The following is a 26,074-nucleotide window of genomic DNA, read 5'->3' as shown; positions in this document are numbered from 1 at the left end:
AGCAAAATCCCACTCCTCTCACTCCCCCACTTCAAACCCATCTGCTTCTGATACTCTTTCACCTGGTTAGACACAATTCTCTAGTCAGTTGGTCAGTGGACTGAGATTTCCGTAAAGGAGTAGGAAGTGACGTGAGGGACAGAGCTTGTGGTCTGTCTGCCAGGTGTTTTCCCACGGAACAAGGAGGCCAGCTCCTGCATGCCTGGCTGTCTGGGCTTCCTTGTTTCCAGTTGAAGGGAGGGACTGCGGTCTTGCCTTAGCTGGGGTTCACTGACGATGTTATCGTTTGTCTAGGTCAGTGGTTCCCAGCCTTCTTTCAGCCATGCCCCCCTAAGCATCTCGAAAATCCTGATCCCTCCCCTTGTGACATATAATTCTTATTCAAAAAGTGAACTCCTATTCTACTCATATGGAGGAAGCCTAAAAGGCCATGAACTTGGTCTGAACAACCTTCCCAAGAACACGGCATCCACGAAAGATAAAAAGAAAAGAACGAAAGGACAGTGGAAGTCCTGAGGAAGACATCACTAAGAAATTGTTAAAAAATAGTAATATATGAAGTGACATGAAAAAAATAGCAAATAAAGTTTCAAAACATAGTAGAGAACTGAAATGCATAAATATGTCATAATATATATTTACATACTATAAATAAGACCCCTAGAACCCTACGAAATGCAAAAAATTCACTGTTAATAAGGCATTCTCGAATTGCCCCCCTTAAAAATCAAACTGCCCCCCTGTGGGGTGTGTGCCCACGTTGGGAACCACTGGTCTAAGTCCTTGTATTTTTATTGCTAAGCCATACCCTGTGGTGCATGAAATCTTCAGTTAGGCCTCTGGGTAGGCAGAAAGGAACAGGATGAGATTGGGGTGCTGTTGTTGAAATAAGGTCGGGGACTCAGTAGGAGAGGAGAATGTACTCATTTGTTTTGTGTGGGGGGGACAGTAGTAAGGATGCATTCATGAAGCCAGAGGTGGCTTTAGCAAAGTCGGGGAGAGAAGAGGAATCTCAGCATGGGAATGAGATTGGGTGAAAGTTTAGAAAGTCTCTGTCCTTTTTTAATTTACCGTTTGTTGTCTTTTTAAAGTAACCTATCTCCAGTATATCGAATACAAAATTATAAAGATGAAGTATTTAAGAAACCGCTCGTTATTATGTTTATACTAGAAGCCGGTTGCACGAAGTTTCGTGCAATAGACCTTCCTTCACCTGGCTGCCGGCACCAAGTTTTCCTCTGGCCACCCACCGATTGGAGCGCCTCCCGCCAGCGCGATCGGCCACCCCGAGTTCCTCCAGCACCAGTTTTCCTCTGGCCACCTGCCGATCGGGAAAACTGGTGCTGGCGGAAAACTGGTGCCAGCAGCCACGCAATCGGCCACCCTGAGTTCCGCCACAGGCGCCTTCTGCTGGCCCCATGGGTCCTCCCGCAGCGCTGGCCCGCGAGAGGAACGGAGGGCGGGGACTCACCGCTCCTCCCGCCAGCCCAATCAGCCACCCCGAGTCCCGCCCCCAGCCTCTCACCGGCCCAATCGTGGGTGTAGTGGAGTGATGGTTATTTGCATACTTCCCTTTTATTAGGTAGGATCTCTATGGTTGACCTATAATGTATTCCATATTCTATCTGTATTATTTAACTTAGAAAGCACTTGAGAATTCTTTTTGTTATTATACATGAAGTAAAATAAGTAGCACTAATACAGCCTTGTTCGTTACACTATGCAATACTCCAGTGATCTAGTGAAATACCAACAATAAAAATTTAATTTAAAAAGAATCTTGGACATAGGCCATCTCTCAGTCCCAGTTAATTGGATCAGTCGTGAGCACGGGGTAAAACAAAGACGGGAGTGGTGCTGTACCCGGGGTTTACAAGCCAGACCCTGGCTGTTGGACTGAATGTTTAGAAACATCCCAAGTTTTCCAATTACGCAGTCTTCTGGTCCCTCTCCTGTAGCCTGACTTCGAATCACTAGGCGAACGGAGGCAGGGTGTCTCACATATTGATGGGAAATTGCCCTCCACCACAAGTGTACACACTCCTCATGCATTAGAGAGGCGGGGTAGGTCGTCGGATCAGATGGAGGAAATAACAAAGTATTTAGATTGTTTTATACTCTGCGATATCAGAATAAATGAAACAATGTAAATTTTATTATTTTATGGATCAATTAAGGCGTAATTATACTTCTGTTATGGCTCTCATTTATAAAGTGTACTAGAGGCCCGGTGCATGAATTCGTGCACCGGTGGGGTCCCTTGGGGTGGCCTGCGGGGATCAGGCCCCAGGCTCCCAGCCTCACAGCCCTGCAGGCCCGCCTGGCACCCCACCGTGGCCTGGTGCCGCCCCCTCACCTGCTCTATCATCCCACCTGCGGGGCGATCAGCTGGGCTCCCTCAGCCCCTGGGACCCGGGTGGTGGGCCCCCCGCCACTGCTGCTGGTTGCCATCTGTGGGGCGATTGGTGGGGTGATCGAGCCCCCGCTTGCCCCCACCTTGGCCTGGCGCTGCCCACTCACCTGCTCTGCCATCCCACCGCGGTCCTGCTCTCGTTGGGGCCCACTGGGACCGGCAGTACCTCCACTGCTGCCTGCTGCCAGTACCCTGTCGCCAGCGCCTGCCATGTTCCGCAACACCCCCTGGTGGTCAGCGCAAGTCATAGCAAGTGGTCGAACTCCCAGTCGAACAATTTGCATATTAGGCTTTTATTATATAGGATTATATAGGATATTTAATTTCTTTTACTGTAGGTCTGTCCAAGTTCATAGCTTAAGGCAAGCATGTCAAACTCAAAGGCAAAACAGGTCAAATAAACAAGGTTTAAGTTTATGTGGGCCGCAAAAGAAAACAGAAGCTTCAATTTTCATAGAAACGTAGGTTTATTTCGATAGAGACAAAGGGCTAAAATAAATGAGTCATTGTTAACAAAATAATAGAACATTTTAATAAAAATAAATATTTTTTCTTGAACATTAACTTACCAGACACTGAATAACTGCACAAATTAATAAGCATAATGCAAATAAACCTATTTTTCTTGTCCGAAAGCGGAATATTTCCTGTTGTGCACACCAAACAAGTCAGTCCAAGACTAATGACGTGGCCATCGGCTGCTAAAATATTCGCTGCTAGTATTAGTGGAGAGAAATGGTGCGCCTGCGCGTAAGGCGTGTAAGGGAAATGAATGCAACACGATTAATCAGTCATTAGCGAACGTTGTAGTTCTTTATTAATTATGTATAACAGGATATTATAAAATTGTCACTAAATTTTTATTAAAACGTTTCTTACATCCCCTTGCATTGGCTGGGCCACAGAAATATCGTGGTGGGCTGCATGTGGCCTGTGGGCCGTGCTTGGCTTAAGGGAATCCTCAGAACAGGGTTTATGATCTGATGCTGTTAGTCTGGTGGGAATTGTATTCACGTGACAAGGTTAGAGCAATCCAAGGATGGAAACAAGGGTGATAACTTTCTTCTCTGGTCTGTTTGTCAGTGAAGTGATTGTTTTGTTTTTGTCCTTCACAGGCCTGAGATTTAATTAATCACATTAAAGTCTGCTCAGATAGACAGTAATTTAACTAAAAAGATTTAGATTACAGTTAAATGCTACACTCTGTTGCTTTCTACTTGTTAGGATCGTCTTTGGCTTAATCCCCCCACCCTTTCCCAATGAAGCTTACTAGGAAAACTCTTCAAAATTTAAATGCTTAATCATTTCTCACATTTTAAGAGTAATTAAAGTTTTTTTTTGTTACGTTTGTTTCACAGAAATTAAAATGTTACCTCTGAAAAATTAGCGGCCCTGTTGTATATTGCTGGTCCTGCCGTTAGCTGATTTGTAACAAGACCTAACGTGAATGTGTTGCCTAGGACCATCATAAGACTCTTTTTTATTTCCAGACAAGTGAAAATTACATCCTGTCGAGTGATACCAGGTCACAGCTCAAATTTCTCGAAAAGCTGGATCAACTGGAGAAGCAGAGAAAGGACTTAGAAGAAAGAGAAATGCTACTGAGGGCAGCCAAGGTGAGGCCCGCCTGCCTGAGTGAGCATGCCTGGCCAGGAGGGCAGAACTGGTTCCTCATTGGTTGACGGTCTTGGTTTTACTAGCTTCAGCTTTTTCTCCAGGATTTCTTTTGATAAAATTTCTCACACCCAGCATGGTGGGTACAGTGGCTTTCATTTAATTTAGTTTAATGAGATACCTCGTTCTCAATTTCTGTGTGCCTAGCATCACCCCAACAAATGTCTTATACAATTTTCATGGTGTTTTTAGCTATATGATTGATCTATGCCAAGCTCGTTGAAGTTGAGAGAGGAAAATTGGGAAGGTAGACAGAGGCAGGGTATGGGTAAAATTAAGAGTAATTAGGATCTTATGGAACAAAATGTAGGATTCCAGAAATGGGTTAGAGAGGGAGTAAGAGAGAACAGGCGACGCTATTATTTATTTCCTCTTCCCTGTTGAACGTCCGCGGGCTGCTGGTGCGGGAGGGAAGCTCGCCCCCTGCAGTTGGCACCGTTGCCCACCGTTCTGTCCCGCTCGGGGCCTTTGTGCGTCGCCTCGGAGTTGGACACTAGTTTTGTTTTGAATTTTAAACACCTTAGTTTTAGTTTTTAGCATTCTTGGCAGCCACCCCTTTTAGAGTATTTGTTCCTAATTACATTGGAATCGCTTTTCAGAAACAAATTTTTAAAAAAAAATTGTATCATGCTCGCCAAAAAGTTGCCCGAACTACATAAAGAATGCTCATCTCCTTTACCAAGATTATTTTTTATTTTTATTTTATTTTTGTTTACAGTATTACATGTTTCCTTTTTCCCCCATTGACCCCTCCCCGGCCACTCCCACCCCCAGGACAAGCCCCCTACCGCCCCAGTGGCCGTGGCCGTGGGTTATGCTAATGTGCATGCACACAAGTCCTTTGGTTGTTCTCTTACCCCTCCTCCCGGCCCCTTCGCCCCGCCTTCCCTCTGACGTTTGACGGTCTGTTCGGTGTTTCTCTCTCTCTGGATCTTTTTTTTTTCCTGTGAGGGAATTTGGAGGCTGGCCAATGGTAAGTTATGTTCAGTGAGACAGCACTAGGCCAGTACCATGTTCCTAACTCACCCTTCTCCTGAATGACGTTCCACATTGCGCTTTTAAAATAGATATGTTTTTATTGGTTTCAGAGAGGAAGGGAGAGAGAGAGAAACATCAGTGATGAGAGAGAATCATGGATCGGCTGCCTCCTGCACACCCCCTTACTGGGGATCAAGCCCGCAACCCAGGCATGTGCCCTGCTTGGGATCGAACCATGACCTCCTGGTTCATAGGTCGATGTTCAACCACTGGGTGACCCTGGCCAGGCTTCTACTTAATTTTTTTTTTTTAATTACACTTTCTAAGAGAGAGAGAGAGAATTGGTTTGAAGCTAGTCAGGGTCTTGATTTTAGTAGTCCCCTCAACCCCCCCCTCCGTCCCCCCGTCCCCCAAATGGTTTTACCCTAAAGATTAGCCATTGTTGATTGTTTTCATTCCTTTAAGCCAACAGTTACCCTTCTTTTCTTCTCCTGCGTCCACACCATGGTGTTTAGTTCTTCGTGCCCTGGCAGGAGCAGCGTCCACGGGACCTGCCTGACATTGTTAGCATCACGCTGGGTCGGAGCTCCGGGCTGGAGCTGCAGCAGCCGCCGGCGATAGGGGGGCCGCGGGGGCGGGGGGGGGGAGCGGTGAGGGGGAGAGTGCACAGAACTAGACTGAGGCATTTCCCCTGGAGCTCAGGTTTTCAATCACAAGAGAAAATTGTCATTTATTAAATATTTAACGGCAGCTGTGGTGTTTAGATGCTTGTAATTTCTATTAAATTTTCTTTTCCTTTGATAGAGCCGTGCCAATAAAGAAGATCCAGAGCAGCTGAGACTGAAGCAGAAGGCCAAGGAGGTAGGACTTCCGAGGTGCCGTGTTTGCTTTGTGTTGGGGCGGCTGGCAGCTCTCCCCTGGCAGCGCGTCAGGGCCGCCTTGGCCGTGCGTGCCGTGTGCGAGGCCTGGAGGACGGGGGCCGCCGAGGGCAAGGGCAGGCTGGAATGAGGTCAGGGCGGGAGTGCTTGCTCTCCGTGGGCACTGGCGCCCGGGCTGGGCCGCCGAGAAGGGCTCTTTGTGGGCTCCAGCACCCTTGGAGGGAATAACGGGGGATTAAGGGGAAAAGTAACTTCTGAGATTTAGCATCTGGGGCTGTACAATAGGCTACATTTTTCCAGGGTAATTGTTCGTTTTGTAAATCTGATACTGCTTATAATTCTTTGGCTGGGAGGCGGTACTGGGATTTAGTTTTAAATGGAAAACGCCTCTGGCTTTTAATTTTCTGGGCCCAGCAGTTTTCTGTTCTGGAATGGAGCCCTTGTTTCACACAGTTCATGTCTAGCTGCAGGGGTTTAGTTTATAGCTCAGACTGGTTAAGCTTTTACTCCCAGAGGCCTCTGCATAGCAACTGTAGAAATCAACAAATAAGTTCATTTATGTCTGCAGCCTCCTCTCAGTAGCTGACTTTTTACATTTCCCAATATCCATTTCCTGACTTTTCTAGCCCCAGAGAAAAAAGCTCCACTAATTGGAGCTTATTTTAATTGAGCCTTAATATTGGATCTCACTGGAGTTGCCCCCAGAGCTGCAGAGAACAGAAGGAAATGAAAGTACCTGAGGTTGAAGCTGGGGTGTGCGTGCGTGTGTGTGTGTGTGTGTGTGTGTGTGTGTGTGTGAAATTTTTCACTTGACCTACAGATTCTTTTCCCTGCTGAATAAATCATCAAGCCCGTTCACATTTCTGATTAAGGATCTGACAGCAGACAATAAGAAAGACAATCGAGGTGTGAGACGTGTGATATGAAGCTGAAGAAATTGGTTTCTATAGTTACTTGACTGATTTCATGCAATTGTAAGGATCTTGGTGCTAAATAAGTGTGATTTCCTGAGCCACCTTTTTCCTTAACTGCGCCTCTTGAACTATGAAATTTGTTGTTGCTTAACATCGCTGCACGCAGCTCCGAGGGGCCAGCAGCAGCAGGTTATTCATGAAGGTTCTAAAGGCCCTGATTGTTTGGATTAATGTAGGAGCTGAGGCAAACAATTGGAAATCTAGTAAGAATCTTACAATCAACGTGGGCTTTTTACACTCAGGTAGAGAAGGAAAATACATGAGCTCTGAATGGCAGGGTTTCTGGATTGGCGTGAGGAGAACTGGAAGGGAGACATTAAAGAGAATTGAAACCAGAAACATTTCGTTTCAACAGCAAAACATTTCTCATGCTCACGTCTTTCCAGTGGAAAACTCATGTAAAATAGTTTCTGAAAAAAGTAATGTGAGAACTCTTCCTATAATCCTTTATCAGCAAGCTTGGCTTGATGATAGATTATTTGGGGATGGGCGACTATTATTGCTCTGAGCCATGGGTATCCCTCTTTGTTTTAATTAAGGATTGGTAAGATGCTATGCCCTTTCTTTCCATTGTATCCCTGTAATGGGAAATAATACATCATAAAGCTGACCCTTTTATCCTTAAAGATCGTATCCTGCCTGTTCCTCCTTCATAAACATCTGAACTGAGATGAACTTTTCCCGCCGTTTGTGTGGGATGGTTTTGTTTGTTTGTTTTTTATATTGTGTATAATTATTTCCTGAGAGATGAATTGGTAGATAGCATTTTTTTTTTTAATTTGTAAGAGTAAATGTGAACAAACAGTACTTCTCTTAATGAGAGCAGGTGGTACCAAGCTTGTATTTCCCCTCTCCCTTGCCATCTTCGTTTAGTTCTTTCTCCACGAGATTAAATGAATTCAATATAATTTCTTTCCAAAATATTTTGAAAGTGTTCTATCTTGGATCTACTTGATTAAAAAAGAATCAGATACCCTGGCCCCATTCCAAGAACAGAGCCACTCTGTGTTAGTCGCACATGTTTGATAAAGTAAAACATTGTCATTTCGTCTTTCCCTGACCCCCAGAGCTCTTACTGCCTTGAATGTTCTAAGGGCCCTAATTCAGAGTCGAGCACAGAGGGATGCCATACTTTGTTTAGTTGCAGAAATCACTGACCCTCCCTTAATAAAATGGAGTTGAATTGTTCTCTTCTGTGGTCATTTGTCAGGTTATCATTTGGGATGTGCTCATGGTTATCACAGTGGTATAAAGCAGAAAGCTTCAGTTTCTGATTTTTTGGGGGGCCGGGGAGGGTAAGACACATTTTCTTGGTTCATTTGTGAACATTAGCACAGATTTCTTAGAGCTCCTTGATTCAAAACTGCTCTGCTTTCCTGTCCCACTATCCACCAGGCTGGTCCTAGGAAACAGGTTAGTGACTGCATTTTCTGAACACAGGACTCGGAAGAGCTGTTTAGAGAAGTTGAGGCTTTATTGTTGCTAGGAAGTGTGTCAGCAACGATGTCGGTCACATAAATATGAAGCCACACCATGAATCCCCTCCTGCATCATCCTATGGGCCACGTTCGCTTTTGCCTGGTGAGGACGAGAGTTTTTTTTATTTTATTTTATTTTATTGATTTTTTACAGAGAGGAAGAGAGAGGGATAGAGAGTTAGAAACATCGATGAGAGAGAAACATCGATCAGCTGCCTCTTGCACACCCCCTACTGGGGATGTGCCCGCAACCAAGGTACATGCCCTTGACCGGAATCGAACCTGGGACCCTTGAGTCCGCAGGCCGATGCTCTATCCACTGAGCCAAACCGGTTTCGGCATGAGGACGAGAGTTTTGATCTGGATCTTCTCCCTGTGGTCCCTTCTCTCATGCGGCTTGAGAGGCTGTCATTTCTTCTTCGCATTCTGGATGTGCGGGCAAACTGACATTGGCCCCTTCTTACAAAGTGGTTTTCAGCCTTCTGGTGACTTCTTCCAGGGCGGGCATGCTCCTCTGGCGCTGTAAGAAAACGCTGCCTTTGGGTTTGCCTCCGGCTCGTCCCCGTGCACGGACGCTGCTCCCTGCCTGCTGTCCTTGGGGACCCCGCAGGTTCCCTGTCTGCTTGGGAACCTTGTTGTTGTGGGGCTAAATGTCTGCAGATCCCTGCTTCAACTTTAGGGCTGCTTCCCTTTTTCCATTTGTGCCTGAAAAAATATAAGCGTTCTCTCAGTTGTAACATTATATTTTAAATACTGACAATTTTAAATTTTGACTTAAAAATCTTTTTCCTAGATACCTTTCCTAAAATGTAAGCATTGACATTCTTCCGTTTCCCGCTGTTTGAGAAAGGTTTTTAATCGGTTCCTAATCGCCATGTTCCAGTTTCACACAAGTAGGCACATCTGTGTGACATGCAGCTGCAGACATGTCTGAGTGTGTGCTGTGCCCTCGATGGCCGTCCGGCCCTCATGCTTTCCTTCCTCACCCCACCATCCAGAGTTGTCAGGGAGCTGTCTGACCTCGGAGCTCCGACGTCCTGACTCCTGTCTGTGCTGCAGCCCTCCTCCCTCTGGGATGTCTTCTTTCTCCCTCAGAATGGGAGGCCAGGGCATCTGCAGAGCAAGACGAAGAACTCACTTCCCTTTAGCAGGTCCGAGCATCCCACCTTCCTTGGTTCCTGACCAGAAGGAAGGAAAATGGATGCAGGACATACCCTGCTGACAGGCTGGCGTCACAGTGCAACCTTAGAACCGGGGCAAAAGAATAAGTATTGAATGGTTAAAGCGAGAAATAGATTAGAAAACTTGCACCTTGAGGAATTTTGGATTTTTGTTTATAGAAAACATAGTATAAAACTCTAGGTGATGCCATTCTCCATAAAGCATTATTGTGCAAGAAACAAGGTAAGAAGGCTCATTACTGATTAAAATAATGTGTTATTTGGATGTGGAAAAGGCAAGGGATAATCTTAGAACCAAATTAAAATTCTAGGGTTTTAAGACATTTTCTAAGATATCATGTGTGAGAGTTTAGGCAACCAAAGTGTAGCTCACAGTTTTTGTACTTGACTCCATGGGAGAGGAATTCGATGACAGAAGTCAGTTTTAACCCTTTATTTGGTGTGACCATCTGCAGATGCCATTTCTCTGCACAGGAAGACTCTGAAGTCCAGCTTGTTTGATTTGTACTGCGGGCGGATTAACTAAAACCTACTTTACCCCCAAAGTCTCAGGATGTGCCAGCATCAGACTCTAAGACGACATATTTTATTAAGAAGGCCAGCATCAACCGAAGATAATTTACAACTCTTGAAAACACTCTCCTAGCAATTTCTATATAAGCAAACACATTTTAAAAGAAAGATTGCTATCCTGTCATTTGTGGAACAAATAGAAAATGGTTCTTAATGAGTTTTCTTTAGTTAAATGTTTTCTGCTTTACTTACAACTCAGTTACCTGGGGTTTATGCTTTGTTAATCTGAAGCGACCTCTCTGTCTCCCTGAGACTGCCTGTCTCACCACACACACGCACTCTCGCCTGTTTCCATCCTGCTCTTTGTAAATGTGTGACGAAGACAGAAGGGGGCTCCGCGGCCAGCTTCCCCCTCTGCGCACTGAGTGTAAACGCTGCCTTCTCCCCCTCTTCCAGCTGCAGCAGTTGGAGCTCGCGCAGATCCAGCAGCGGGACGCGAACCTCACCGCCCTGGCTGCCATCGGGCCGAGGAGGAAGAGGCCCCTGGAGGCCGGGCCTGGGAGCGAGGTAGGATGGAATGCTCGCTGCTCTCTTTTCCCGTCGGCACAGCCAGCCGAAGGAAGCAGTTCCTGCAGGTAGTTCACCCTGCCTGGCACGTGTTTGCTGCCAAACGCTTCTGAACATTTCCCTTGGCCTATTTTATAAAACCTAAACTTCTGTCAGGTCGTAAAGTATGTATCACCTTGAACTTCACTCCTACTTAATACTTACTTTGTACTTCTCCCTATATTCCGTCTCTAGTCAAACGGAGGCTCACTCTCTCCGCTTCTTATTTCTGTGCCTTCTTTATAGCATCTTACGTAATCCTCTCTCCTGTGTATCTGAACCCAGCTTGTCTGTGAAGATCGAATCTGCCGGCTCATTTTTCCACGAACCTCAGCTGTTCTGTCCCACAAAGCTGAGATACGCATTCGTGAGGGGAGCCTCAGCGTCCTTAGGGGCTCTGGCGGCTGTTCTTTAAGTTGGTAATGACAGAAATCGCGGCCATCCAACCAGGACCCTAAAGTCGGCGGGAGTGGTAGAAGTCGGTGGCAGAGGCAGGTGGCTCTTAATTGCTGAAGACTAATTAGGTGTAGCTACTGCAATGCCAGCAGATACGGAGTTAGAGCCCCTCAGCCCGTCCGTGGACCCAGAGACCTGGAATGAAGGCAAAGCCAGGGCCTCTTGAGGAACGACCCGGCTGTACAACGCAGCGTCTGCCTGCACCTCCTCCTCGCCTTTCCCTCGCCTTTCCCATGATGCACGGCCGTCTGCTCTGACTGGGCATCGGGCAGGGAGCGTGACTAGACTTCGGAGGGATTGCGGGACCCTGCCTGGGCCTGAGGGTTCTGGGGACCCAGGCACCACTGTTTGCCACCAGTCAGTGGAGTTTGGGCCGAGGTCCATCTCGCAGTGGGCGGGAGGGGCTTCCGTGTTTCTGGAATGCGTAATTGGGATAGACGTAGTAACACTAGAGTTCTCTCCGTGGGTCCCTGACGGAGGGAGAAAGCCCAGTAGCGCCACTAGAATGCGGCCTAACCAGCACGTGGGAATTGTTCCCCCAGGAGGGCGCAGAGCCGCGTGGGGGGGAGATGCTGCAGTGGTGATTCCCAGCACAGCCCCTGCAGCTCACCTGTCGGGCAGTAAAGACGGGTGGCTCTCAGAGGACGGTGCTTGCTTGTATAAACTTAACCCGGTGCTGGCTTCCATTGGTGAGTGCTCGGCTGTGGTTGCTGCGAGAGCAAGTCAGTGCAGCCCCTGGCACTTGGTGAGCAGGTACTGATCTGGCACATGCGTTTCCCTCTCTTCTTACTAGTCAAGACCGTCAGAATTCGATGCCTTTGACTAGCAGGCTCAGCAGTGTACCTTCACTGCCATCTCCCCATCAGGCCTGTGTCATAGCTAGTCTTCCAGACCCGGGTAGCTCTCCTCTCCAGGCCATTATGCGAATGCGAGTACCGATACCAAGCTATTGGAGCTAGTGAGCGAGAGGCAGCCATCTGGACGTGTGGTGAGATGCGGGCACGCAGGGGAGAACCCCCGCAGCACAGCGTCTGCCGTCCGGTGAGCCTGCTAGGCGTCCAGTGGTTTGGAGCCTGCTGAGCCAGCCTTCCCAGGGTGCGAGACCGCTTGCTGCTCTGTCTGCTGCCATCGCAGAGGAAGGACACGTCTGGGTTTGAAAGGCAGCATTGGCCTCCTGTGCTGTGAAACGGGGACGTCCCCTCCCAAAGCCTGGCTCCGCCCAGCTGCCTGACAGGCGTTGGGAAGCCTGGCCTTCCTCATCCAGGGTCTCCTTCCTGTGTCTCCAGCAGGCCTCACTCTCAGCTCTTCCTGGCACATGAGCCTTGTGGCTCCTCAGACTGTTTGTATTGAAGCATTTGTGTAAGCATTCCTCCCCTGGTTCGGTAACATAAAATTTTATATTTAAAACTAGAGGCCCGATGCACAAAATCCATGCATAGGTGGGGTCCCTAGGCCTGGCCGGCAATCAGGGCCGATCTGTGGGCCACTGGCAGGGTGATGGGGGGGAGGGGGCACTGGCAATTGCCTTGGCCAGTCTGGTGCCGCCCACTCGCCGGCCCCATTCCTCGCCACCACCACCCATCAGCTCCTCTGCGGGGCGACCGGCGGGATGATGGGGGGGCCCTCCCGCTGGCACCCGCCTTGGCTGGCCTGTGGGCTTCGGGCAGCTCCTGTGTTGAGTGTCTGCCCCCTGGTGGTCAGTGCACGTCATAGCGACCGGTCATTCTGCCCTTTGGTCGATTTGCATATTAGGCTTTTATTATATTTAAAATGTTTATTTTCACAAAAATAATAGGTTTATTGTAGAAAGTTATCCACATCCTATCACATTTTAAAAAAATCATAGTACAGTAATATTTCTGTTAATCTACTTTTTTACATAATGACATAATGTGCACATCTTACCCATGTCTTCAAATGTTCTACACGTTTCATTGGCGTATTGTAATTTATCCATCTCCATATGTTTCCATTTCCAATATAATGTGTGGTGGCAGCTTCGTGGCAGCGAGGAGATGAGATGATTGTTACAGGGATGAGTAATGCTTGGGAACAAGCCATCAAAAGGCTGTGTGTTTTTCTTCCAAATTTATTTGGCTTAAAGCTAAGGATGACAGAGGGTCTTAATGTAAATGCTCTAAAGCCCATAATATGGCTCATTTTCACTGTTTGTTCAGTGGTATTACTGGGCACTAGACACCTGATTGTGCTACAAACATTGATGGGATACCAACTAAGTGCCAAACACTAAAATATTCAGAGGCACCAATCCTTGCCTCCTGGCAAGTGAGGAAGTTCAAGGTATTGGTCCTCACTGGATGCCTGTGATGGTAGTCAGAGACAGCACTGCTAACCACCCGGGAGCCGCACCGCATCTCGACGTGGTAAGTGTGTGTGTGTGGCACTGGGGAAAGGTGCTGCCTGTGTTGATCTTAAAGGACTCGGGTGACGTGGTCCCGGGATGGGACAGGGACTGGAGGAGGCGTGCGGGAGAGGATTGGGGTGGGGAGAAAGAGGGAGCTGTCCTGTGGCCTGGTCACAGTCTGAGGCGGAGGAGGGAATGAGAGCGGAGACGGCGGGGGCTTTGTGTGTCACGCTTGGATGCTTGGACCTGGTCTTGTAGGAGATTTTGCCGTTGGAGTGTTTTAAGCAGGAAAACAGTATTATCGGATTATTTGTTATTTTAGAAATATTCTCATTGCAGTGTAATATTCATACTGGTCATAGGGAGGTTTCTGACCTTTAAATAAGAAAGAAAAGAAGGAGGGAGGAACAGGACTTGAAACATGGTGACTGTATGGTACATTGCGTTGGAGACCTCACTAGGAAGTGGAAAATGAGGTCTGGAATTTAAGAAGGCGTTCTTTGGGTAAAGATGGGGTCATTACCGTAGGACAGCCAGGATTATCTTTATTGCTCTCTTCATCACACAGCTGGTTAGAACTCAGCCCGTGGCTGCTTGTCACATCAGTCTAGTTTGACATGTTACTTTTATAAAAGACTTAGAAGTGACAAGATTCTCCGAAGTAACGTGCAGGGTTGTCAGTATTCTGAAATAGAAAGAATAAAATGAAGGTAATGAAGGCGAATCTGCTGCTTAAAAGTCCTGCTTGTTGGCCAGCAGAGGGCAGTCCGCCTCGGCTCGGTCTGTTCCTCGGCGCTGTCCTTCTGGCGGAAGCTGGGCCTTTGGAACGTAGGTGTCGTGTTCTTGTCACACAGGCAAGCAGCCAGGCGCTGTTCGGTGACCTGCTCCCGAGGCTTAGAAGAGGTTTGATTTTTCTTTCGAAGCCGTTTCTTCATTTCACCCCCTGCTCCCATGCCTCGTTCTTACTTTCTTTCCCCTGAAAGGCTAAGACTCGAGTTGACCCTTGAGAGCTGCCGAGGTAACATGGGCTTAGAGTGAAACCGGCAGGCGGTCTGAGAAATGGGGTGCAGCTTTCTGCTCTCTGTTAAGCATCGCCCTGTTGTGCCTGGTTAACTGTCAGGATTCAGGAACGCGGTCTGTTGGCGTGGTCCTGCCATTCAGGGGTAGAGTGGGAGAGGTTGCCATTAGCATCTGGAGACCCTGTTGATAAGTGTGGTCACTTCTGTCAAGCCGAGAGCTGCTCGCTGTGGCTGGAGGAGCTTATGGGAAACATGCCCTTCACCTGCTGCCACGTGTGTGACATGCCCGTTAGTCTAGTGTTTAGCTTTAGGCATTCAGAGCTCCACTACATTTAAAGATTTCACTGGGACGGACAAGGGGGGCGTGTGGGGCGGACGAGGGGAGAGTGGCAGGACAGATGAGCTCCACGGTAGCCAGGACTTGAGGGAATAGGGTGGCAGGAGCGGTCAGTTGGTTAACGAGGGGATGGAAGGAAAGGCCTGGATGGAGGGGACGCGTCTCTGTCTGTCAGCCCGCCTGCTTCCCAACCGACTGATGAGTGAGTTTCTTGAAGTGAGGGCCCCTTTACAGAGCGGGGCTCCCGCCGTGAGGGCCCTGGTCTCACGCAGCTCTCCAGCCGCTGTGCGCAGTCACCGTCACTGCCTCGCTTTGCGGGTCGGAAACGCAGGCGCAGAGAAGCTCAGTGCTGTGAGGCTGCCTGCGGGACACACACACACACACACACACACACACACACACACACACACAGCTAGTGTTCCCCGCTCTCGGGCCTCCTGCTGTCTTCTGCCCCTGACAGAGCTGCCCCATGCCCAGTGGCCCAGGCAGCTGCTGAGGTGACCGCGTGGGCCGCACGGAGCTGAGTTGCCCGCACGGCGGCCTTGGAGACAGGCCCTGGGGCGGCCCGGCGGTTCTGCCTCTCAGTGGGCGGTTCACCCTCTCAGTGGGCGGCACCCTCTCAGTGGGGGGCACCCTCTCAGTGGGCGGTTCTGCCTCTCAGTGGGGGGCACCCTCTCAGTGGGCGGTTCACCCTCTCAGTGGGCGGTTCACCCTCTCAGTGGGCGGTTCACCCTCTCAGTGGGCGGTTCACCCTCTCAGTGGGCGGTTCACCCTCTCAGTGGGGGGCACCCTCTCAGTGGGGGGCACCCTCTCACTGGGCGGTTCACCCTCTCAGTGGGCGGTTCACCCTCTCAGTGGGGGGCACCCTCTCAGTGGGCGGTTCACCCTCTCAGTGGGCGGTTCACCCTCTCAGTGGGCGGTTCACCCTCTCAGTGGGCGGTTCACCCTCTCAGTGGGGGGCACCCTCTCAGTGGGCGGTTCACCCTCTCACTGGGCGGTTCACCCTCTCAGTGGGCGGTTCACCCTCTCAGTGGGGGGCACCCTCTCAGTGGGCGGTTCACCCTCTCAGTGGGCGGTTCACCCTCTCAGTGGGGGGCACCCTCTCAGTGGGCGGTTCACCCTCTCAGTGGGGGGCACCCTCTCAGTGGGCGGTTCACCCTCTCAGTGGGGGGCACCCTCTCAGTGGGCGGTTCACCCTCTCAGTGGGGGGCACCCTCTCAGTGGGCGGTTCACCCTCTCAGTGGGGGGCACCCTCTCAGTGGGCGGTTCACCCTCTCAGTGGGGGGCACCCTCTCAGTGGGCGGTTCACCCTCTCAGTGGGGGGCACCCTCTCAGTGGGCGGTTCACCCTCTCAGTGGGGGGCACCCTCTCAGTGGGCGGTTCACCCTCTCAGTGGGGGGCACCCTCTCAGTGGGCGGTTCACCCTCTCAGTGGGCGGTTCACCCTCTCAGTGGGCGGTTCACCCTCTCAGTGGGCGGTTCACCCTCTCAGTGGGGGGCACCCTCTCAGTGGGCGGTTCACCCTCTCAGTGGGGGGCACCCTCTCAGTGGGCGGTTCACCCTCTCAGTGGGGGGCACCCTCTCAGTGGGCGGTTCACCCTCTCAGTGGGCGGTTCACCCTCTCAGTGGGCGGTTCACCCTCTCAGTGGGCGGTTCACCCTCTCAGTGGGGGGCACCCTCTCAGTGGGCGGTTCACCCTCTCAGTGGGGGGCACCCTCTCAGTGGGCGGTTCACCCTCTCAGTGGGGGGCACCCTCTCAGTGGGCGGTTCACCCTCTCAGTGGGCGGTTCACCCTCTCAGTGGGCGGTTCACCCTCTCAGTGGGCGGTTCACCCTCTCAGTGGGCGGTTCACCCTCTCAGTGGGGGGCACCCTCTCAGTGGGCGGTTCACCCTCTCAGTGGGGGGCACCCTCTCAGTGGGCGGTTCACCCTCTCAGTGGGGGGCACCCTCTCAGTGGGCGGTTCACCCTCTCAGTGGGCGGTTCACCCTCTCAGTGGGCGGTTCACCCTCTCAGTGGGCGGTTCACCCTCTCAGTGGGGGGCACCCTCTCAGTGGGCGGTTCACCCTCTCAGTGGGGGGCACCCTCTCAGTGGGCGGTTCACCCTCTCAGTGGGGGGCACCCTCTCAGTGGGCGGTTCACCCTCTCAGTGGGCGGTTCACCCTCTCAGTGGGGGGCACCCTCTCAGTGGGCGGTTCACCCTCTCAGTGGGGCGGTTCACCCTCTCAGTGGGGGGCACCCTCTCAGTGGGGGGCAGCCGTGTAAGGGCGCGGGGGAGCAGAAAGGCTGGTAAGGGCCCCTCCCCAGAGCCTGCTCTCAGGCTGGGGGAAGGAGCATTTGGATACGTGCATTTTCAAAATGACTTGGGGTCATTCTTAAAATGGCGCTATTTCTTTGAAGTTGGTGACTGACTGTTTTTTTCTTTTGTGAGCCCGAATTTATTTCTGTTTAAAAATGCTCAAGAGACTTTGAAAGGCCCAGAAGCCCCAAGGCGCCCAGGTTTAATTTAAGATCATCCCGAGGTGTCTGCCGCTTCTCCTTTGGGGAGGCAGCAGGGTGACCCTTGGCGATGGGACACCTCGCCCGTTCTCGTTGGACGTGGCGATTTCCTGTGACTGCCAGTGTCTGTCAGAATGGCGTCCGGTCACGGACGATGAGAAACGGACACCAGAGACCATCACGAGGCGGCTGCGGTTCTGCGGGAGCATCTGCTGCTGGTTCTTCGCGCCAGGCCAGAGATGTCCGTGGAGGGAGCGCGGAGACCACGGTGCGTGTCCCTGCAGAGGCGGTGTTCACCCAGCTCTTCCGAAGGAGCCAGCAGACCCCCACGGGTGAACACGTGACCGTTACTTTCTTCCGAGCAGGAAGCCCCTCAGGCTTCGTCATGAAAACAAACCCCGTGGGGCGTGTGGCTCAGCAGGTGAAGGCTCTCCTCGGCCTGGCCTGGCGGCGGCTGCGGGCCTCCGGTTTGCTGTGCGTCCCGGAGCCGCGGTGCCCCGTGTCCTCTTCACTGGCCCCGCCCCCCTGACCCCCTTCATCGGAGGAGGAGCCCAGGCTGAGGCAGAACCGCCTCCCCGACCCCCTTCATCGGAGGAGGAGCCCAGGCTGAGGCAGATCCTCCTGTGGAGCAGCGGCTGGGAAACCCGGAGATGAACGCACGTGGGCACAAAGTCTCCTCTGAGCTACATCCGTGTTCTTGGGCGTTGACAGTGGGAGCCCGGAAGCCAGTGCTGAGGAGCTTTGGGAAAGGACTCGGTGGGTGGAAGAGGGTGAAAACTGTCGATGAAAGGGCTTTAACTTAACTGTGTGCCCCCCCCCCCTCCCCGTCCTGTCCCCTTCCTGTGGTCAGTGGAGAGGTGGCTGATGATTCTGCCGGTCATCGGGAAAACGCCAGTCGGACTCTCCCGAAACGCAAGCCCGGGAATCAAAGGCGTGCGTTTGTGCCGGGTTCGAGGAAGGCTGGCTCTGGGCGGTCACTGCTGGGGGAGGGGCTGCTGTCACCTTGGGCCCGGGCCGCGTGAAAGGCGCTCCTGTGGGCGGCGGGTCCCCGGCAGCTTCATTCGGAACCTCGCCCCGGGCGCCGCCGCATCCTGTCGCATGACCTGCTTTCAACCCTGTGCCGCAGCTGCCATGTGGCTGCCCCTGGGCCCTGCAGGCTTGTCACGTGACACGTGACACCCGTGACCTGCGACCCCTTTGTTCCTCTCCCGGATCATTAGGTCTTTGTACATGTTTTCTGCTTAACAATTTTGCTTTGTTTTCTCTTGTTCCCTCTTTACTCCCCCTTTCCTTTCCTACCTAGCCAAGGGTTTTGTTAAGTGCTTCTTTCATTTGAAGCCTGTGACATGGATCCAGAAAAGCACCCAGTCCTAGGCTCTGGTTTTCCAGAGCCAAACGCGCCAATGAGAACATCGCCAGCACACCTCCCACCCCTTCCAGTCACCGTCCTCTCCCTCGGCCTCTGTCCTCACCTGCAGCCAGGCCTGCTTTTATCTACAGAGAAAAGGGCTCAGACGCTGTATATTCCCGTGTCTGCCTCCTCCAGCTCACATTTCTGTGAAGCTCCCCAGGGTGCCCAGCGTGTTGCTGCTGTGTGGTTTTCCGTTTGTATGATTATCCACCGTTATTTATTCTACTCTTAATGGGCTGTGGGCTGTTTCTGGCTTGGGGCTGTCATCAAATGTGGTGCTAAACTTGCTCACATGTGTCGTTAGGTGGACAGAGGACATGTTCCTGGGTATTTACATTGAGGTAGAATTGCCAGACAGTGCGTCCACCTAAGCGTTCAATTGCACAATTCATATAAAACACTAAATAACTGATTGGGGGCAAACTCTTGTTAGAAAACATTTGTAAATATATAGAGACTCAGCTTTAGCATAATGTAACCAATTTTTGCCTAAGAGAAGGGTCTCTGCTTAGTGTACTGTATAACTTTAAACAGGTAATTCCAGTCCACAACAGAACTGCCGCTCACTGCCCAGGACACACCTGCTTCGCTTTCTGCCCAATGGACACTTTTAATCCGAGCTGGCGGGCCCATTCTGCAGGATCGCATGGAAGTGTCTCCATGGTGCTCATGCACAGTAGTTGAGATGACACCTGCGTTACACCACCTCCAGGTGGCAGTGCCAGCAGGGAGGAGGGACGGCTGGTGCCCGACGCCGCTCCTGGCCGAAGTCGCCTGTGTCTGTACAAATTGCTCATGACCAAGAGCCTGCAGGAGCGACAAGCCAGAATTTGTTCCAGGTTTAACCTAAGGCGTGCAGAAATGTGGTGGTGACATCATGTCCCCTCAAACTGAATAGTATCTTTTAAGGAGATTTTACTTGACCATTAGATAGATGCCCCCAGTCATTCCGTGAATATGTGTAAATTAAGTTGACTTGCTCTGGCCGGGTTGGCTCACAGGTTAGAGCTTCACCTCTCAGACGGAAGGGTCTCTGGTTGATTCTGGTTAAGGGCACGGACCTCAGTGTCAGGGTCCGTGTGGGAGGCAACCAATCGATGTGTTTCTTGCACATCGATGTTTCTCTCTGTGTTTCTTCCACTCTCTAAAAATCAATGGGAAAAATGTCCCCTGGTGAGGATTTAAAATTTAAAAACTGACTTGTTTGACCGTGGTGATTTTGGAGAGCATAAGAAGGCCTTCCCTCCCCTCCATTAAAGGAACGTGGAGGGAATATGGTGACTGATGGTCATCGAAGGACAGTGACAGAACCAGTCTGCTTCCTGTGTAAGTCTTCGGGGGGAAAGGAGGTGCCCACCCCATCAAGATGTTTTTGAAACGAAGTGTGGCAAAAAAAGAACGCGAGAATCGAGGATTTTTTCATAAAATTACCCCTTGTCTAGGAATTCTGTATTTTTAATTTTTTCTTCCAATCTTATTTTTTAAATAGTGGTATGTGTACATTGATATTTAGAAAACTGTCTTAATACAGGTGTATTGGGTTTCATTCATTTTTTTATTAAATGTATTAGGGTGACATTGGTTAATGAAATGATACAGGTTTCCAGTGTACAATTCTAGGATACATCACCTGTGCATTGCACTGTGTGCCCGCTGCCCAGAGTCAAATCTTCTTCTGTCACCTTATATTTGACCCCCTTTTCCCTTTACTACTACTCACTCCCCTCTGATAACCACCATGCTGTTGTCTGTGTCTGAGTTATTTGTTTGTTTGTTTTATCTGTCCATTTGTTGCTTTCAGCTTTACATCCCACATATGAGTGAAATCATAAGGTTCTTGACTTTTTCTTTCTGACTTACTTTGCTTCGCATGATATTCTCAAGGTCCATGTTGTCCCAAATGGCAGTGTTTCATCTTTTCTCATGGCTGCATAGTATTCCATAGTATATAATACCATGTGTGCCGGTTAAAAATGCGGATTTTGTAATCAAAGAAAACACGATAATTTCAAGAGAAACATCAAAAGTGCTTTATTCAAAGTAATGTCCATCGCTAGCTACACATTTCCCCATCTTTCAGGTAATTTGTGGAGACCGTCCCAATAGAACTTTTCTTGTTTTGAGGCAAACCATTCAGAGACCCAATTTTCCACTTCTTCGTAGTTTTGAAGTGCTGCTCATAAAGTGCGTGTGCCATCGATTGGAACAAGTGGTCATCTGAAGGAGCAAGGTCTGGTGAATATGGCGGGTGGGTTCATACTTCCCAGGCAAGATCTTTTAACGTGTCTTTAACTGGTTTTGAAGCGTGTGATGGTGCGTCATCATGAAGCAAAATTACTTTGCCGTGTCTTCTGGCACATTCTGGTTGTTTCACGATCAAAGCATGGTTCAAATTGATTATTTGTTGTCGGTAGCGATCAGTATTAACGGTTTCACCTGGTTTTAGAAGCTCATAATACACCACACCTTCCTGATCCCACCAAACGCAGAGCATTGTCTTCTTTCCGAAGTGATTTGGCCTTGCAGTCGATGTTAATGGTTGACCTGGATCAACCCATGGTTTTGTGCATTTGGGATTCTCAAAATAAATCCACTTTTCATCGCCAGTCACAATTCGATGCAAAAAAGACTTTCTTTCATGCCGTTGAAGCGACATTTTACTGATGACGTTTCGTTTTCCATTTGTCTTTCGTTCAGTTGATGTGGCACCCATTTTCCTTCCTTTAACATCTTTCCCATTGCTTGTAAACGATCGGAAATTGTTTGCTGAGAAATGTTTAATCTTTCTGCAAGTTGTTTTTGAGTTTGACAAGCATCTTCATCCAATAATGCTTATAATTGTTGGTCTTCAAACTTTTTCGGTTAACCTGAAAGTCTTTGTCTTTCACATTGAAATCATCACTTTTTAAGTGTTTAAACCAGCATTCACAAGTATCTTGGGATGGAGCATGTTCACCATAAGCTTCCCGAAGTATTCAGCAGCACTTTTCTTCAAAATAATGAATTAAAACTTCCCGAAAATGCTCTTTTTTTGGCACGAAATTTGACATTTTTAAGTGTAAAAATATCTATGATGTTAACGCCTTCAGCGAATTTGACATATGAAGTTTTGATGCTTGTTGTAAATACAACAAAATAGCATACAGATCAAATCGCATATACATCAACGTATGTGTAACTCCAAAAATCGGCATTATTAACCGGTACACCTAGTAGGTATCACGCCTTCTTTATCCACTCATCTATTGAGGGGAGTTAGAACTCACATTGGTTCTGTTTTAAACCACTAGATCCAGTTCAGGAAGTGTTGCTGTTAACGCTTTGCACTCGCTTTTTTCTCGATTCCTTTATTCTAATGCTAACCGTGTCGAGTCACACTCGACATCCGAGTGCAAAAGGTTAATCTACCTTTGTCTGTGTCCTCTAGTAAGTCCTAGCTGTCCAAGAGATGATAGTCCCTGTCCTCAGAGAGCTCGTGGTGTGGCCATGGGCTGGTGATGGCCGCAGATGCTGTGATATACTGTGTAAGGCACTTGCCACAGTGAGAATTCCCTGCAGGAAGAGGGGGCGTAGACCACTTGAAATGGTTCTTAGAAGTTGAGTATATTGGCCCGGAGTGGCCTTTGGCCGGTCTCTGCCTTTGGCTGGAGTCGAGGTGCTCTGTAAAGGAGTGATGGGAAATGAGGCGGGGAGGGGGAGCCAATGGTGAGTTTGTATCTGATGTGATGGGCACTATAGCAATGACAGAGAGGACACCATTTATTTACTTATTTTTGTTATTTTTTAATCCTTACCCGAGGATGTGTTTTATTGATTTTAGAAAGAGAGGAAATGGGGGGAAGGGTCCAGAACGAGAAACATCCATGTGAGAGAGAAACATCCATCGGTTGCCTGGCTGGGAATCGAACCTAACACCTTTTGATATGGGACGATGCTCCAATCAACTGAGCCACCCGACCAGGGCAAGCCTCCCTTTAGATCAAATTAGAAATTGAGTCCCAGCTCAGTGTTGCTGTGTGACCTTAACCTATCTAAGCTTAGTTTCCTCATTTGATAAATGGGACGTTACCCATATAATGTGCTTCAGTTTTATATAAAAGAAAGTAGATTATGTGTGGAGAGCACGTAGCAAGTGCTCAAGGAGCTTCTTGGGACAAGGGAGCCATGCAGGCTGACTTGTTTTGACCCTAGTGTTTTGGAGACCACAAAGCGGGACTTCCCTCCGCTCCATCCAAACAAAACAAACAGCCCTGACCGGTCTGGCTCAGTGGATAGAGCGTCGGCCTGCGGACTGAAGAGTCCCAGGTTCAATTCCAGTCAAGGGCATGTACCTTGGTTGTGGGCACATCCCCAGTGAGGCAGCTGATCGATATTTCTCTCTCACCGATGTTTCTAACTCTCTAGCCCTCTCCCTTCCGCTCTGTAAAAATCAATAAAATATATTAAAAAGCAAAACAAACAAAAAAAATGTGGAGGGAATGATTAGAGTTTGTGGCTCTAAAAGAGTAGTGACGGAACCAGAAGGTATTTGGGACATAGAGTGCTGGGATCTGAGCCGCTTACGTCTTTCCCTTTTATTTCTATAACTAGAGGCCCGGTGCGCGAAATTCATGCACAGGTAGGGTCCCTAGGCCTGGCTTGCGATCAGGGCCAATCAGGTTCCCTGCCTCCTCCTTCCCTTGCCACCCACACACCGCCATCATGCGGTAACCCAGCGCCCCCCGTCCCCCACTTCCCCACCTTCTTGCCTCCTCCTCCCCTCACTCCCTCAGCACCCCACTGCCTCAGGTTGCCCGCCAATGTTCCATGCCACCCCTTGGTGGTCAGCACACGTCATAGCAAGTGATTGAACTCCCGTTCTCCCGGTCAAACTCCCAAGGGGACACTTTGCATATTAGCCTTTTATATATATAGACTAGAGGCCCGGTGCACAAAATGTGTGCACTGGAGGGGGGGGGGTCCCCTCAGCCCAGCCTGCACCCTCTCACAGTCTTGGACCCCTTGCTCCTTACCACCCACCTGCTTGCTGCTCCTTAGCGCTGCCGCGGAGGCGGGAGAGGCTGCCGCCACCACCGCTGCACTTGCCAGCCGTGAGCCTGGCTTCTGGCTGAGCGATGCTCCCCCTCTGGGAGCGCACTGACCACCAGGGGGCAGCTCCTGCGTCGAGCGTCTGCCCCCTGGTGGTCAGTGCACGTCATAGCGACCGGTCGTTCTGGTTGTTCTGCCGTACGGTCACTTAGGCTTTTAGTCTATGGATGACATGCAGAAGACGGCCCACATTCTAAGTGCGAGCTCTGACAGGGCTTACGTGCACATGCACTTGTGGAATCACCACACTCAAAACTGTTGGCCATCCCCGTTATTCCCGAAAGCCGTGTCCAAGCCCCTCAGAGAGGACAGTCGGCAGCAGAGAAGGGCGTGGAGTGGAGCCGGGAGCAGAGAAGTCGGGAGGAGGCTGTGCGTGGCCCGGGAGCCAGGGATGCGGGCCCTGAGCTGGGTGAGCGGCAGCCGGGCCCCCACGCAGGCGCGTCCTGCAGGCGGCGCCTCGCGGCATCGCTCTGTCGTCTCCAGCACTGACCAGTGGCCGAGGCTTATTTTAACATGTTTCTCCCTTGCCTCTGTTCAGGGCTTAAAAGACAACCTTCTGGTTCCCGGGACCGGCAGCCTGACAGGCAGCAGGCAGCTGCCCCGCCCGCGGGCCACGCGGGTCTGCCTGCGGGACCTGGTGTTCTGCATGGAGCAGGAGCGGGACATGAAGCACTCCCGCGCGCTCTACCTCGCGCTTCTGAAGTGAGCGGCCTCCGCCTGCTGTCCCTCCAGCCGAGGCTCGAAGGCTCGGCCCGGGGCTGCCCTGCGGGGGCTCAGCACCGGGGGCCCTAGTTTACAGTCATGAACTTCCGTTACGTCTCACGTGCACATTGGGGTGGACTCCGCTTTCCTCCTGGGAACCGGTCGTGACATACTGCACGCAGACGCTGGCATCTGCTCCTGTGCAGGGACCCGCGGCAGAGCCTGCCTGCACGCGGCGGGCTCTCCCCGCGCCCTAGCACCGCCGTGCCGGGAGGGGCCGCCTCCAGCTCTGCGGCGTCTCCGCGGGGGCTCGGCTGGAACCCGTTGCTTAGCCGCCTCCTGACGCTGAAGGTGACCAGCCACAGGGATAGGCCTGTGGCCACTGGTCGCCGAGTCCCGTGTCAGACGGAGACGGATGGGACTGTGTGCCTGAGGTGCTGTCCTCCGTTCACGCACCACGCGCTGCGGCTGCCGCCACGCGAGGCCCAGCTTGCAGGGGAAATCTGACCGGTGTAGCTGCTGACATACCTCATTGCCCATGGAGAAGGCGGGGCGGAGCGTACCAGAAGGACTGACCGAGGAGGCAAAAGCAAGGAGCATCAGCCGGAAGCGCCGCCTGTGCCCGCGGCAGGGCAGGGCGTGGGGGAGTCGGGCCCAGAGCTCAGGGCCGTGTTTTGTTGATGGGAAACAGCCAGCCCGAGCAAAGGGAATGTTCGCTACGTTTCCAAACTGCAGTCTCCAAAACCAAGTTCTTTGTTCTGTGATCGCTTTAACCTCAAGGACAGTTTTGTAAACTCTTTTAGTTGCCCTATGTTTTAAGCACCTTTTTGCATTAAAAAAACCCTAATTGGTGATGTAAAGGTTTTAATCGGGACTCCGTTGGGGGTTCTAGACTCAGGCAGGGTTCGAAGCTCGTGGGCTCGGCTCCACGTGCATCTGAGAAGCATGTTCCATAGACTCGCCCAGGAGGAGGCTGATTTCGCGGAAGCAGACCCTGCTTTGTTTTGCTGTTTTGTTTTAAATGCCACCGTGTGGCTGGTGACAAGTGGTAGCTGTAGTTAGTCACAGGAGGAGAAGACACTCCAAGGAAGTTTCACAGAAGTGGGTGAACTCCAGGGAAGCCCTCGAGCAGGGCTCCTCCCTCCCCCCGTGGGCTGTCACGGCCCCCCGCTCCAGCGAGTCTAACGTGGCCCATCTTCGTTCCACAAGTTACAGTGTACATGTTATAAATTATGTGTATGTTAAGAGTACTTTACGAAGAGATCTATACCTAAAGTTGTTTTTGTATATTTAAATGCTTAACTTTATTTTTTGTAAAGTGCAGCATATTCTCATATTTGTGTATAATCTTATTGATCAGATGTTTGAAATTATTTCAAATACTTCATTAAAATAATTATTTTATTAGAAGAATAACTCTGTGTAGTCTCTGCCTTTGAAAACCAGTATCTTTACCCTGGCCGGTGTGGCTCAGGGGTTGAGCATCACCCCATGAACAGGAGGTC

At 50.4% G+C, this 26,074-nt stretch overlaps 1 protein-coding gene across 3 annotated transcripts in view; it reads left to right on the top strand.

The window, feature by feature from the left end:
• The window catches only part of TAF4B (TATA-box binding protein associated factor 4b), a 58,226-nt gene extending 32,402 nt beyond the window's left edge, over positions 1-25,824 (top strand). For 2 of the 3 annotated variants that reach the window (XM_079783595.1, XM_079783594.1), the window contains exons 12-15: positions 3,904-4,029; positions 5,870-5,926; positions 10,546-10,656; positions 24,406-25,824. In XM_079783595.1, the coding sequence (XP_079639721.1) occupies positions 3,904-4,029; positions 5,870-5,926; positions 10,546-10,656; positions 24,406-24,573 (462 nt within the window). In that variant the 3' untranslated portion in view covers positions 24,574-25,824. Of the gene's footprint in view, positions 1-3,903; positions 4,030-5,869; positions 5,927-10,545; positions 10,725-24,405 lie in introns of all 3 variants that reach the window. The other variant, XM_079783596.1, reaches the window with a different exon arrangement.
• The last annotated feature ends 250 nt before the right edge of the window (positions 25,825-26,074 follow it).

This window comes from Cnephaeus nilssonii (assembly GCF_951640355.1).
Source record: "Cnephaeus nilssonii genome assembly, chromosome: 11".
NCBI classification, from domain to species: Eukaryota; Metazoa; Chordata; class Mammalia; order Chiroptera; family Vespertilionidae; genus Cnephaeus; species Cnephaeus nilssonii.
Note: the sequence above shows the minus strand (reverse complement) of the source record. Positions and strands in the feature narration are given on the sequence as shown.